General features: G+C 29.3%; 1 protein-coding gene across 2 annotated transcripts in view; it reads left to right on the top strand.

Moving 5' to 3' along the window:
• The window catches only part of LOC142333932 (uncharacterized), a 137,361-nt gene that overhangs the window by 110,653 nt on the left and 12,109 nt on the right, over positions 1–14,599 (top strand). For both annotated transcript variants that reach the window (XM_075381558.1, XM_075381557.1), the window contains 5 exons: positions 2,238–2,384; positions 4,304–4,426; positions 7,989–8,228; positions 9,989–10,117; positions 13,542–13,671. In XM_075381558.1, the coding sequence (XP_075237673.1) occupies positions 2,238–2,384; positions 4,304–4,426; positions 7,989–8,228; positions 9,989–10,117; positions 13,542–13,671 (769 nt within the window). The remainder of the gene's footprint in view (positions 1–2,237; positions 2,385–4,303; positions 4,427–7,988; positions 8,229–9,988; positions 10,118–13,541; positions 13,672–14,599) is intronic.

The raw sequence follows: 14,599 nt of genomic DNA, 5'->3' as shown, positions 1-14,599 counted from the left end.
ATCCAGGAAAATTTCTGGTTTTATGCATGAATTTTTTTACCTGAAGTGATCTTTATTATGTATCATGTATTGTCCGTGTTAAAATATTTATTTATTCGTTAATAGTACACTGAGTCTTGAGTACAACATTAAACTATATTTTTACAACCTGTTTCTTCTCCAAAATTTATAATATCATAGAGAATGGCATTTTACAAAATTTATATCGTAAAGTTAAGATGAAATGCCAGTTGCTGAAGCATTTAAACAGGCGTTAAACAGCATTTGGCATAGTTTACTGTATATTATTGACATTTATTATTTCATTAGTATAGCAGTTAATCCAATTAAAGAGAGAACTAGTTGCAGAAAGCAGAATTATGATAGGCTGAAATATAATCAGGAATTTCATAGTTACAATTTATTTAAGTTTCTTGCTGCAACTGTGCATTTATTCTAATGATTGGTAAGCTAAAAAGACATTAATGAGTAATAAGGCCAGGACAATGGCCATGGATCACCATGAATGGAAGCGTCTTGTTAGTGAGATCAGACAACCATTGGCACCCACAGCAGCATACAGGCTTAGGAGTCAATCCAATCCAAATGCCAGATAGAGATCAAAAGAAGAAAGAATGATACGTTATTCTTTTGAGTACAAAATCATAGCAAAGGGGTGAGCAATTATAGTTCTTTATTGTTCTGTGAGGTACATGTAATTAATTAATAAATATGTAAAATATTTATTTGTGAATCCCAGAAGAAGGGTGCCAATATTTTTTCATTTAATAATGCTTTTTCACCATTTTTTGATTGAGGCTATCATAAATGTATTTCCTTTGGACTCAGGTGAAATCATGCATTTATGTTTTATCATAGATTGTAATAGAATCTAAACACTTTTCTTATTTATAGTAGAAGTAATTTCATCAACTTTCTATTCTTTTCATATCATTATTGTTTAAGAAATTGTGAGACACAGTTGATGTTCTTTGTGTTCATTCTGTAGAAACTAGGGAATGTATCTAGTACTTGATAACCTAAATTCGAGATAATCAACAATAAATAAACATATAATTGTTTCTACATTTTGACGTTTTATTTCAAATATTTTCAAATGAGTGTATGAATTCAATCCATCTTCATTGATGGTTTTTGGCTGTTGAACTTGTGGCTTATTTTCAACAACTTTTTCGACCTTCTTTTAATTAATTTTATCATTAATACACTCTGGATTGAGTGAGACATTCATCCCAAGACTGATTTTTAGGTTTTTTTTTTTAATCTGAAATGGAATGACCACTTCATTCATCAAATATTTAATGATACATATAAAACACTATTTTTTTTTTACCTATATTTCAACATGTTAATTACAATTACACAGGTACTAACAAATTTTTAGACTCTTTCATGAATCTTTTGATTTTAGGGAACAAAAAGAAGTCTGTAGGAACCAGATTTGGTTGCTTTCTTTTTGTGTGTACCTGATCTTTATGGTAAAATAGGTAGCTGCATCATGTTACAACATCAATTTTTGAATTAAAATATTTTTTGTTTTATTCAATAAATTAGATTCAACACCCACTGTAATTCACCCTCCTAATAGAAAATTTGTTTGATTGCAGTCTTGAGAAATGAATTGCTGATAAATAATTTCTTTGTAAAGAAAAATGATCGGCAGGGTTTTATTTTTCCAAGCACATTTTTTTAACAAGGATTTTGAAACCTCTTTAGAATCGCGCTGTTTCATTTTAGAATCGTACTCTGAAATACCCATGTTCTGTCAATAATAATGATTTTACTAAAAAATGTCAGGTGTTATTAATTTTTTGCTTTATTAAACATTTTTTTACAACATGCTACAAACTACTGCTATTACTTATGTTATATATCATACACTACAGCTTTAGCCCCTTACAAATTTGGGATTTATTAAAAATTTGATATTTATTTGGCATTTATTACAAAGAGTATATTGCAGTGGATCAAATTGTTTACTGTTTTATCTTATTATATCAGTACTAAGCACATTCTTGTTATTTAATCGGTATGCTATGTAGATCTTCACATTTTTAATGGTGAAATCATTATGAAAAAAATTAATGAATTACATAATAAGGTGAAAGTTATGTCAAAAATAAACATCATATGTTTATTAATAATTTATATACAACAGTATAAAGATATATTACTGGTAATTTTAAAAACACATCGTTAATTTGAAGTTTTTAATTTAATTCTATTTATTTTTTTAGATCGAATTTGACTCAAAGATTTAATGTAACAAATTTAGCGCTGAGTAAAATGACAACTTGGCCAAGATTTGTGTTACCACATCATAATGGTAGTCAAACTGTATTCTTTGATAAAGAAGCATTTAAAGAAAGTCTTGAAGATTTTCGGTAAGTAAAATATCTTTTATATTATATATGACTTATACAGTCAGTATATTTCAAAATTAAACAATCTAGTTCTCTCAAAGGGTTTCACATTCTTTTTGTTAATTGTCTTCTACCATCAATCCTTAATCTTTCTTTATCTGTGTAGGAATAGCAGGTACAGCAACTGCATCCTTCAAGGAGATAAGCAGAAAGGTACCTTACCTAATGATTAAAAAAAAGAATGATTTGTACTCATTCATTTTCATTAAACAATTTTATTATGATGTAATTAATCTTAATGTAAGGGAAGTATATTCAGATGCTTTTTTAATTTCACTGTCCTAGTCGTCTTGTTTTTGAATGTATTATTATTGACAATACTGATGAAAAATTGTTTTTTTTTGTATACGTATAAAATAAAAAAAAATAATTTATGTTTTCAATTACAAATGAGCCTTAAAAGTAATATTTTATATGCATTAAAAGGAATATATGTGTAACTTTATGAATATTCTACAGGACAGTCAGATGAATAACTATCATGAAACCATTAAAATATACTATAATTTTTTTTTATTTTCTTTTAAACATAATAATTATTACAAATTTACATAACCTTTTATTGATGTGTTGGTTGTGTAATTTTTTATTTATCAGATATGAAAAACTAAACTTTAAACACATTAATATATATGCTAATTGTTTTATAAGAAATTAGTAAAATATTCTTAAAAATAGGATTAAAATCATGTTGGTTTATTTACCGTCATAGAAGAAATAACTAAACACTTCAATTGTAAAGAAAAATTAGATTCTACCTGCTGCATAAAATTGTCCAAAGAATGTCTGTGTATCCAAAATGTTTTTCTTTAAATTATTAAAATGTGTTACATTTAATTGAGAAGAAATCAGGAATTCAAATTATTTCTGATAATTTTCTACGGCTGATAAGCTTATTACATGATATTTAGATAAGAAAGAGGTCCTTCAGCAGGAATATAACTGGCTGCTCCTATCAATCGACCTATCAAAGAATTCAAAAGTCTCTGTATCCATGACATAGATATAGCTACAGTCTGGCCCAAAATAGAAAAATAGGATCCATATCGGGTAAAAAAGGATTAAGAATATAGAAAATATTTAGATTAGAACAATCTCCTGTGGAAAAATGGTAAGACAAAACTGACTCTATCTAGAGAGTAACTTCAACAGGCTCTCATGCTGCTAATAATTTGTCAGAAAATCAAAATATACTACGGTGTTAATAATGTCCAAATTTTCCCTAAGACAACACATTACTGATCGAGGATTATTTTCTTAATCGGATTTAATATAGAGAATCGGTTTTAATATTTAGAGAATTGGATTTAATATTTAACTGGTTTAATACACAGCGAGATTCCAAATTGCACGCATTCTCTCACGAGGTGTTTCTATAGCCAAAAATAAGAAAAAATTTTCATATAAACATAGGTAAGAAAATGGTTAGTTAGCAAGTTTCGGCTCACACTTTTAGCCCCGCTTTCTGTTCCTCTGTGAAATTAAACCGTACTAAAATTCTTTTTTGGGTACAAATCAAGGTGTAAATTTGGTACTTCCTTATGATTTTTGATTAAAAAATTTTATAAAAGTGGTCCCAGACCTCTATCTCAGTTAGGTTTTAAGAAAAACTGGGTAAAATATGAAAACGTTTTGTCAGAAAATACACTTTTTTAGGTTTGGAATGAAGTAACTTTGTTAACTTACCAATAAACAAATAAAAAGTTCTAGTTAACCCCGTCTTTGTATTTTTATTTTATAAATATTTCTTTTGTTATACAGTTCTTTTTAATGGATAATATAGAGTGCTTAATACCTTGTAAATATAATTGATTATTGTATCTGTGTGTGTGTGTGTGCATGTGTTTAATATCAATTAATTCTTTCTTTTCAATTTTTAGAGAAAAAATAAGTTCTGAAGAAAGTACAGTTGTTGAAGTTTTACATTGGTATACATCTGTAAATGCAGTGATGCTTGAACATTTGACCAATCAAATTAAAGAAACTGATATTGGTGTATGGAAGTAAGTCATTTTCAGTTATAGAATGTTTCTTTTTTCATGATTTATTATTAAATAATTAAGATTGTTACTTTCTATGTAGTATTCAACTTAAAGAGGTCACATCACTCAGTAGTTTATAATAAATGCATATTTTTGTTACATATATTGGTGTGAAATAGGCAAAATAATTTTGGTACAAGTGAAGAGAATTTTGGTGAAGTGAGGAGGACTATTTATTGCCTGCACATTTGAATATTGCCAGTCTGTGTCTAGAACTGGTTTTTGAACAAGGTTACATAAGGTTGTTTGTTGAAATAAAGGTAACTGTTGAAGAGTGTGTATTCATGATGGAAACTTATTTAGAGACAAAGTATCATGTTTTGTGTTGATGAAAGTTTAGGGAGAAATTTGAAAAGGAAACACCAGTGAAAAGTGTTATTCAGAAGTTAATTAGAAAATTTTGTGAAAAAGGTTCAGTATTAGACCAAAAACACGCCTGAGAGGTCAGTTTTAATGATGCAGTTCTTATAGAACATTAAAGCGGCAGTTACAAGATGTCCTCATAAATTTTTGCAGACAATAAGTCAAGGAAAAAATGTTTCACTAGGTTCAGCCCATACTGCACTTAGGAGAATGCTGAAGTGTTATCCATTTCGAATGCAGGTTTTCTAACTAATGCTGATTATGCTAAAAGGGTTCACTATATCAGTGGTTCAAGTACTTCATTAAAGACTACATTGACATTTTAGATCAAATGTGTTTCATAGATGAAGTGTGGTTTCAGTTTAATTGGTATATTAATAGTCAAAACTACTGGATCTCTCTCTCTCTCTTTTCTGTTTTCCCTCTGAAACCACCATAAAATATTACTTCAGAGGATGAATGAGGATAATATGTATGAATATAAAGTGTAGTCTTTCACAGTCTCAGGTTGACCATTCCTGAGATGTATGGTTAATTGAAAACCCGACCACCAAAGAACACTGGTATCCACGATCTAGAACTACTGGACCTGGGGTACTGAAAACTGTCACATTTTCTTTGAATCTTTCCTACACCCATGAAAAATAGGTGACACACAATAGAACCGTTGTTTTTTTAAAAAAACACGGGTGCTGCTATCTACCAAGAAATTATCCAACAGTTCATACCCTTACTACAAGAAGATGAGCATGCCGGCTGGTTGCAACAGGAGAGCCCCTCTTGCCATAAACCTCACTCTGCTCTATGGAAATACTACAGGATTTTTTTTTTGTGAAAGAATCATTTCTAAAAGATTGTGGCCATGAAGATCTGATCTGATCTGATTTTTCCAGATTTCTTTCTGTGGGATTACTTAAAAGAAATTATTTATAGGAGCAACCCACAGAACCTGCAGAAATTGAAGACAAACATTAGCAATGCCATCCAAAAAATAGACAGGATACAACTAACAAGAGTAGTGAATAACTTGGTCAAACGTGTTGAGAAGCGCATAGAAGTGGATGGATTTCATTTTTAACACTTTCTGTGTATTATTATATTAGTGTTGGCCAATAAAATATTATTTATAGACTAAATTAAGTGATGGGTATCACTTTTAAGTTGAAAACCCTGTAGTATTATTCCATAATATTATTTTTTTTAAGTCTTTTATTTAGATATTTATAAGTCATTATAGCAATTTAAAAAAAAAACACTGTTAATTAGCTAGTAAATTGGAATGAAGAGTTGCATAATTTTCCTGATGAGATAATTGAGGGCTTCCACTCTCATCAGTACTTAATATTCAGAAGAATAGATTAACTGAAACATTAAGGTATGTAAGTAAAAAATTATATAAAAACGTATTCTACCTTTTAAATAAAATCTTGAGACAGGATTATCCATATTGATCATACTCTCCATCCGTTGAACTAATTATAAGTAAAATTATATGACATCAGTGAACCATATTCACATATTTTATATAAAATTTCATAATCAAGCAATAAGTAATTTTTTTTTTTAAATTAGTCTTTTTTACTCCACACCAAATATATAACCAAAGTGATATTTTAATGCAATGGAAATTTACAGTATAAATATTCATCTGGGATTATAAAAAATTGTATGTCTTAAATATTCACAATTTTTTGTGGAAAATATCATAATTCGATACTATGATACTTATAAATATGGTGACAGTACAATTTTATTTTAAGGTAATTGGTAAGTAAGAAACATATGATTAGTCAGCTTTAAGACAATTATTTAACAATTTTATTTTACTATATATATATATATATATATATAGTAAAATATGGGTGGATTAAATTCATACAGCATGTAATTTTAATCTTATTACATTTAAATAGATCTGAAAGTTACATACATCCAATTAGGAAGTGATCCTAGTAAAGATAGTTACTTATATACAGATTTGTATTCTATATAGTGGATATCGGTGTTCTTTGGTGGTTAGGTTTCAATTAGTCATACGTTTTAGGAATAGTCGACCTGAGACTGTAGAAGACTTCATTTACAATCATATACATATCATCCTCAATCATTCTCAAAAGTAACACCTTACAATGGTTCTGGAGGCTAAACAGGAAAAAAGAAAGTTAGAAAGTGACAGAATATTATTTTTTTTTAATTTTCCAGACAGGTTTGCCTTTTTAGTATGTTATAACTTGAGCCTCGTACCTTGTTTTCATATAAAATTATTTTCATTTCATTCAAATGTTTGAAGTCTGAATTACTATCGATATAATTTATAACATCATAACAAATGACAATTTAAAATAACATTACCTTAAGTTTGAGGTTTTCTACGCATTAATAAATTGTAGAATTCTTAATAATTTAACAAATAAATTCCGAAAGTTTCAGTGTAAATTTTGATAAAAAGATAATTTTTGAGACATTGGTAGAGCATTTTTTGAATTTTAAGCAATCATCTTTGTAAATAAACTTAAGAAACAAACATACACGCAGACATTCAATTTTGGATTTAATTATAAGTTAATACAGATAAAAATTTTTGTTTTTTTTTTTTACAAATGTTATATTCACTTCTAATAGAAGTATTGAACAGAGACACATGAAATATTAGAGAATACATGAAAATACTTGTTTTAATAAGTACTTTCTTCATATTAAAACACAATTTTCTAAATTCACTATATCAAAAATTAAAAATTCTGAAAACTAGCTGAGCTCTTCTCTCTTTTTTTAATTTTTCATAAAACTTAATGCCATCAATGTAGGAATTTTTGAGAAATATATTTATTTTTTAAGAATTTATGTTGAGTCAGTCAACATAAAGAGGGAATGCCTGTCATTCTAGCTAGGAGTTTGAATTTAAAAAAAGATATTTGAATTGAATTTAAACTTTCTGGACCAAATATTAGCTCAGTATTAAATAATATAAAATTTTGGTTAATCTAAATTGATATGGGCCCTCCAATGGAAAGTTTAAAGATTGTTCATATTGCAACTTTCTTCAACATACAGAAGAGATCTTTTTATAACAGACAGTGGACGTTGGATATTTGGTGGATTAATCGGACAGTTGGTGTCTGTATTTAATTATTGTTATCATTATTTCTTTGTTTTTTAGGTATTTAATCGCATTTAAGAATCTGTTACGTAGTATAGAAAATACTGGTATATCAATGGTGTATGGGATTAATTATTTTGCCAGAGGTCACTTACAACACAGTATTTATACAAGTTTTGTTAAACATGATGCAATCAGTCAAGATCTGTTGAATAGTACATTTAATTATGTACCGCAACTTAAGTCATTGTACCATAAAATGAGTGAAACTTCACCACAGCATCACAAAATACATAAATTGTGAGTATATGGTTGTTGTATTTATTATGTATTCTTAGATTTAATTACATGTGTTATAAATGGCAGCTAAAAATAGCACTGACATTCAAGTACACCTTTCCATCAAGAAACAACTGGTATACAGAGTTCCATATAAATGTTTGCTAGGAAAACTACAGAAAAAGCCATGTTTTTTATAATTATGTTGGATAGAAATATTTATTATTTATATTTACTGTATTTCTGTAAAAAAAACTCAGTTAAGGAATATTGGTTAGGAGTATCTGTATCAAAAGATTTATCTACAATAAAGATAATGGATGATGTTTGATTGAAAGAATCATTATTGATTGATGATGATGATAAATTCACAACCAAAGATGTTCAATTAACTAATTCCTATGTATTTGTATATTTTCTGGTCATACAAATACAGTCTCCTAAATACAGAACTTTACACCCTCCCCCACTTCCACAGGAACTATTCTCTGTACCAATATAATTTTATTATTTCAGTTTTTCAAAGAATCCTCCTTTCCTTCCAAATTACCATCACAAATTTTTAAATATAGCTGCTGAATTACTCATATAAATGTAGTGTTTTTGTTTTTAAATTACTCTTTTCATTTTGTTATTAATATCTACTATATCAAAAAATTATAAATGAAGTAATTTTAAAGTAGTTATAATTTTTACTACATTTGCATTATAGTTGTCACAAATTAAAATTTCTTATGGAAAAAAATATTTATTTCATCTCTAACAGAAATAATTTTAGTTTTCTGTATATTTGATGAGTGTTATTTTCTGCCCTTCCTAGCATTGTCTTGCTAACATTTATAGTTGATGTATTTCAGAGAATCTCCAATCAATACGAATTTTAGAATGACATAATTCATATGTGCACACTTGTTCAAATATTTTTAATATATACTGATACATTGGTTAACATAAAATTTGGAATTGAAAAGAGAGTAGGTATTCTATATAGTATTTTATATGCTGAATCTGAATATGTATTGCGAAACAACCCATCATGTAACATTCATAATTTACAACCCCTTAAATTTATTTGTTCCATCATTCAAAGAAAAAACAATGCAAACAAGTAAGTACATCTGTATGTTTGCTTAGTCACATCTGATTTATATTGTGACGCATATTGTAGACCTATATTTGATGCATAACAGTCAAATGGTGTCATTTAATGTCAAGCCAGACATGTATAAACATGTCAGTGAGCAAGTAATGAGTAATTCAACATGATGAAATTTTTTTCAGTATGAGTTCATCACTTGGTACGATTTCCTATGTTCTTTAGTTGTGGTAGTGGTTTTATCATACCACTACCACATATATATATATCTCATATTATAAAGATTGTTTCATAAGCAATGCCTTAAATTTAGTGAAAGATTTTAAGACATCTTTTGGTATTATTTTATTGAACATCAATATATGTTAAGGTGTGTGTGCATGCACACATACACACACACAAACATGTTTTATTATACTTCATGGTGAAAAAATTCTATGAAGTATTTTAAGTAATTAATTATTTATAAATTAAAACTTAATTATTTTTATAATTAAGTAAGTATTTCTGTAATATTTCAGTTTATTTTCATTCATTAAAACAATTTCAATTTCCCATTTCATATTCCCATGCACAAGTTTCGAGTCTGTATGGTTAATAATTCATCCAAAAAAAAAAAAAATATATATATATTTTTAAATATATATATAAATCTATTGTTGTATAAATTTAATTATGTTTACAGAAGGGAACAAATAATTCATAATGAAAGAAGAAGGCACAATGATGATGATTCAATCCGTTATTATGACCTGATGGCATCATATGTTGAGGATTTACGTATCCTACAGAAATCTGTTCGGTCGTATATTAGGTAAGATTTTTATTTTCTTATTAAATTACCCAAAACCTTTGTAATTGGTAATTTACAGCTAGACCCCCTGGGCGGGTTGCCCTGGTGGCGGAATCTCGGAATGTGATTATTAGGTGTCCAAAATGGATTACCTCTTATATAAAACTATTCTTTTTTTCTTTTGAATTATGAAAACTGATATAACAAAAGTTAAATAAGAAATTTTACTCTAGAAATTAATACTAACTAATCGGTATTTTTCGCTAGTGATCGGTACATTCCGGTCCTAAGCTAAGGGGGATACACACATACAAATGCCATTTAGTAGGGTAGGATGTGTGTGCGCACGCGCGTGTGACATAAATAGATTTATTCAACTAATTGTAAATTTGGTAATTATTTAGTTGAAGTGACTCACCCCGAAATCACAAAAAAAACATATCAATCGTTGTAAAATCTTTTGAAATGTATTTTATGATGGAAATGAAGTGTCGGAAAAGTAGATATTTGAATATCGATACACTCGATAATACAGATTCTCACCTCCGGATAATGTAGAATTCTTTCTTATTCACTACACTACTTTTATTATTTATAACTTATTCATTACATTACATTGTTGTCTGCTATTCTCACACGGCATCTAAGTTTTCTGAGTTTTCTTTATAGAATTTACAGTGTTCAGTAAGTAGAGTGAACTGCAATGGATGAAAAAAATCTGCTGGACCTGAAATGTATATGTAAAAATTGTGAATTTACATTTATTACACTTATTGAATTCTCTCAATTTTTTTACAATCATGGCATTTTGCCGAAACTCAATGTCCATCGTGTAATAAAAAATGAAGCTGAATGAAGATCGACACATTTTCTGTTGCAGAAAACGCCTTCGTGTACTTAACAAACAAATACGCCGATACATGGTTAGCCACCGCTAGGTTAGGTTATGTAAATTTTTACTAATTTTCTAGTTTCTGATACCCAAAATACGTCATTAAATGAATAAATATTCATTTTTAATGATTTTTTTTGTGATTTCGTGGTAAGGCACCTTAACTAAATAATTACCGTAGATTTTAATTAACATTTTACTGGAACGTTTTCTATGATCTGGATAAATGTTTGGATAAAGGAATGTTGTTTTTGCAATAGATCCATTTACTAAAAATAAATAAATAAAACTTTATTCTGATCAGAACTTAATAATAAGATAACAAATAAATGTGTTTAAAGTCCATATTAATTATTTAAATATAAACACAAAAATAATGTTAACGTAAATACATCAAATATGTATTTGAAGCCATGAAGTTCCCGTGGAACTTCATTATTGAAGTTATGCCCGGCATATGCATATTGTACGCAAGTAGACACACCAGAGCACACGTTTTTTAACAGTGCTCGGTGGGATCACGTCAGGGTACAGATGAGACTGGCGTGGCTCACTCCAGATAACATCGTGGGGTACATGCTCCTAGGCAGTAGGGAATGGAACGCCATGGAGAACATGGTCGTCAGAATTCTGGGTACGAAAGAAGAGGAAGGCAGACTCGGGGAGGCGGCTCTACGAGGCTAGGAACAGGACTTGATGAGGAATGCTTGCTTTGAAGAAGCATGGCCATGCCATGCTTAATGACGCCGCGATCAAGGGGATTTTTATTTATTTATATATATATATTTTTTTAAATTTATTTTACTAGAGGAGTAGGGCACTCATGTATATGTGACGGAATGTTGTAATTTAAACAAAAAAATAGGGTCGAAGCGTGGCGACGTGCAGGGTCAGGGAAGTACTCTTTTTGCCTAGGGTGTTCGGGTACGCCCACATTCAAGAGTGGAGGGGTCGGGACTCCCCGATGATGGCATAAAGAACCCTCAAGGTATGAGAGGGTCGCGAAGTGAAGGATGTGCGTAACGTACATCTGGAACTGTTAGATTAGGGACAGGATGGGTAGCTCCTTAGCGGAAGGGCACAGCGACTATCCGGAAGAAGAATATCGGCGTGTCCTAGTGAAGTTGGGTAGTCTTCAGGACACGTCTTTAGTCTGCCACGATACGGACTGCTGCCACGACACTCCGAGGTGACTGTGTTTTGCTTAACGGTGAGGACCGGTTGCCTTGGGGATGTTATTAGATAAAGTAGTAGTGTTATTTGTTAAGTAGTTACTTAATGGAAACAAAAAAAAAATACATCAAATATAAAACTTTACTATAAAATAATTCGTAATTCAGAAGCCAGAACTGAAGATTTATTTTAAGGAGAGCACGACAGAGCAAAAGTTGAAAAAAATAGATTTTTTTATTTTCGCGCCTTGAAGTTCTCCATTTATTTCTGAGTAATTACATATTTTTAATATGCTTGTATGATAAAAATTAATATTATTACAAACTTTTTTTGTGAATTACTGGCGGACAAAACCTGACTGATTTTTCGTGAAGTAATTTTTGCGTAAGTAACATTTTTTTTATTTCTTTTTACACAAAAACATATCTTATTGTACGTATACTAGAACGTAGCCCTGTTTTTATTATTTGTCTGTAGGTTGTTACCGCCATTTGTTTGTAAATAGAAACGTAATTTCCGAAGCTGAGTTTATATTGAGTGTTGATCTCGTGAGTTTCGTTTTAGTTAGATTTGTAATTTGTGAAGTGACTGTTCTGACAAAATGCCTAGGGCAAAAGTATCATACCAAATAAAAAGAAAGTTTCGTTGTAATAAACATTCAAATTATGTTTCTATGCCTACAACCACACTTGCTAACCTAAACACGCCGGTAAAATCCAGTTCGCTGTGAAAAGTCGGCAGTTCTAAACAACTTTCATTTAGCAAGTATGATAACTATGAAACCTCAGGTACAGAGAATTAAATATTTTATGTAAGTTTACTTAGTGACATGAACCAAACATTTTTTAAATTCCAGGAACGGAAATTTGTAATATATTTTATTGATTTTACTACCAGTTGCTCGTAATTGTGCATATAAAGGTTTGGAAAAATGTTCAGCATTATAGCTCTAATGGTTTCTGAGAAAAATGCAACTAAATTTGTTTAATTTAATGTGGGAAGTGTAGGCCCTTCCTGCTCCCCTTAAGCACATATTTATGTAATGTTGAATGGGATGCAAAAAAATTATTATTTTTTAATTAGTATTGTGTAAAAATTCAATAATAGAGTAATATTGTCCCTGAAAAATAAAACCTTTTAATTGTATTTTAAATAGAAACTCATCTGGATTTTTTGAGGGTTTCCAATCATTAGTAATTATAAATCTTTACATTCTTACACTAATTCTTCTTGAGCTGTTATTGAATGAAAAATTAATATGGCAACTTTTAAAAAAAAATTTGTATTATATTACTAGAAGGAAGGTTATTTTATGCATTAATGTAGATAATTAAATAAATTAATTAGTTACATTTTTTTTAATTAATTTTTTTTTTACAGAGATGATGTTAATAATAATCTACAGGATGCAAATAATAAGGAAGCTGTTGGTGTGGCAATTCTTGTATTAGTACTTCTTGTTGCACCAATTATTATAATATTTGTTAGAAATGCTGTCGCTACAATTCAGGTATAATTTTTTTTTTAAATTGTTTAGTTATTAAAAGAATATTTAAAATTATGTTATATGTATGTTATTTTGTACTTACATTTAAAGCTTAAAGTATCTTTAATTTTCTTTAATGAAATACCAATTTAAAACATTTTCTAAATCTTGGTTTTGTAGAAACCATTTAGCTTTCTTTCTTATACATAGTGTCTCCTGTAAAACACAACCTCTCTAAATAAGCCTTATATAGGTAGGTATGAAAAAGGCACGAGTAAGTTATTATGAGTAGGCATAAGTATATATTATTATCAAATTTTACAACACTTCAAATTCTAAAGTGCTGGACAAGGCCACTACCTCTCTGTTTTACAGGTTTCTCTTTTTCTCATTTGTTTTTTGCAACTGCTTTCAGAGTGACTGGATTTTTAATACAGCTTCTTTGATATTGACTTACAGTTGTTTCAGTGGTCATGGTTTATGACTGTAGGCTTTTTCTTTAAATTACCTCTGAAGAAAACAAACTGCCAGTGTCAGGTATGGAGATCTTGATGGTGTAAGCCATGATCAGTGACACTATCATCAAGGAATTCAGTTAAGAAAGTTGTTGAATTTTTGTAGTGTGCTGTTGCACCGTCATGTTAAAACTGACAATATTAATCATTTTCTTCCAAGAGTTTAGTGAATTGCAATAAAGTATTCTGATTTCATTTTGCATTAAAACTCTTTGAATCCAACTTCCTTTATACTGGACATCAGTAGTTTATGCATAAAATCCTGATGTTCTTTTATATGGACGTTTGCAGTATATGCTAAAAATTCCAACGTCTGGTTTTCCAGACGTTTACAAAATTATTATTTCTTATTATATAACAAATTGAAAGTATGCAAATAACACATCAAAATGATCTGAAGAAATGATCATTAGTATCAAGACAAAATATTAGAAATT

Source organism: Lycorma delicatula, chromosome 13 (genome assembly GCF_047948215.1).
Source record: "Lycorma delicatula isolate Av1 chromosome 13, ASM4794821v1, whole genome shotgun sequence".
In the NCBI taxonomy this organism is placed as follows: domain Eukaryota; kingdom Metazoa; phylum Arthropoda; class Insecta; order Hemiptera; family Fulgoridae; genus Lycorma; species Lycorma delicatula.
Note: the sequence above shows the minus strand (reverse complement) of the source record. Positions and strands in the feature narration are given on the sequence as shown.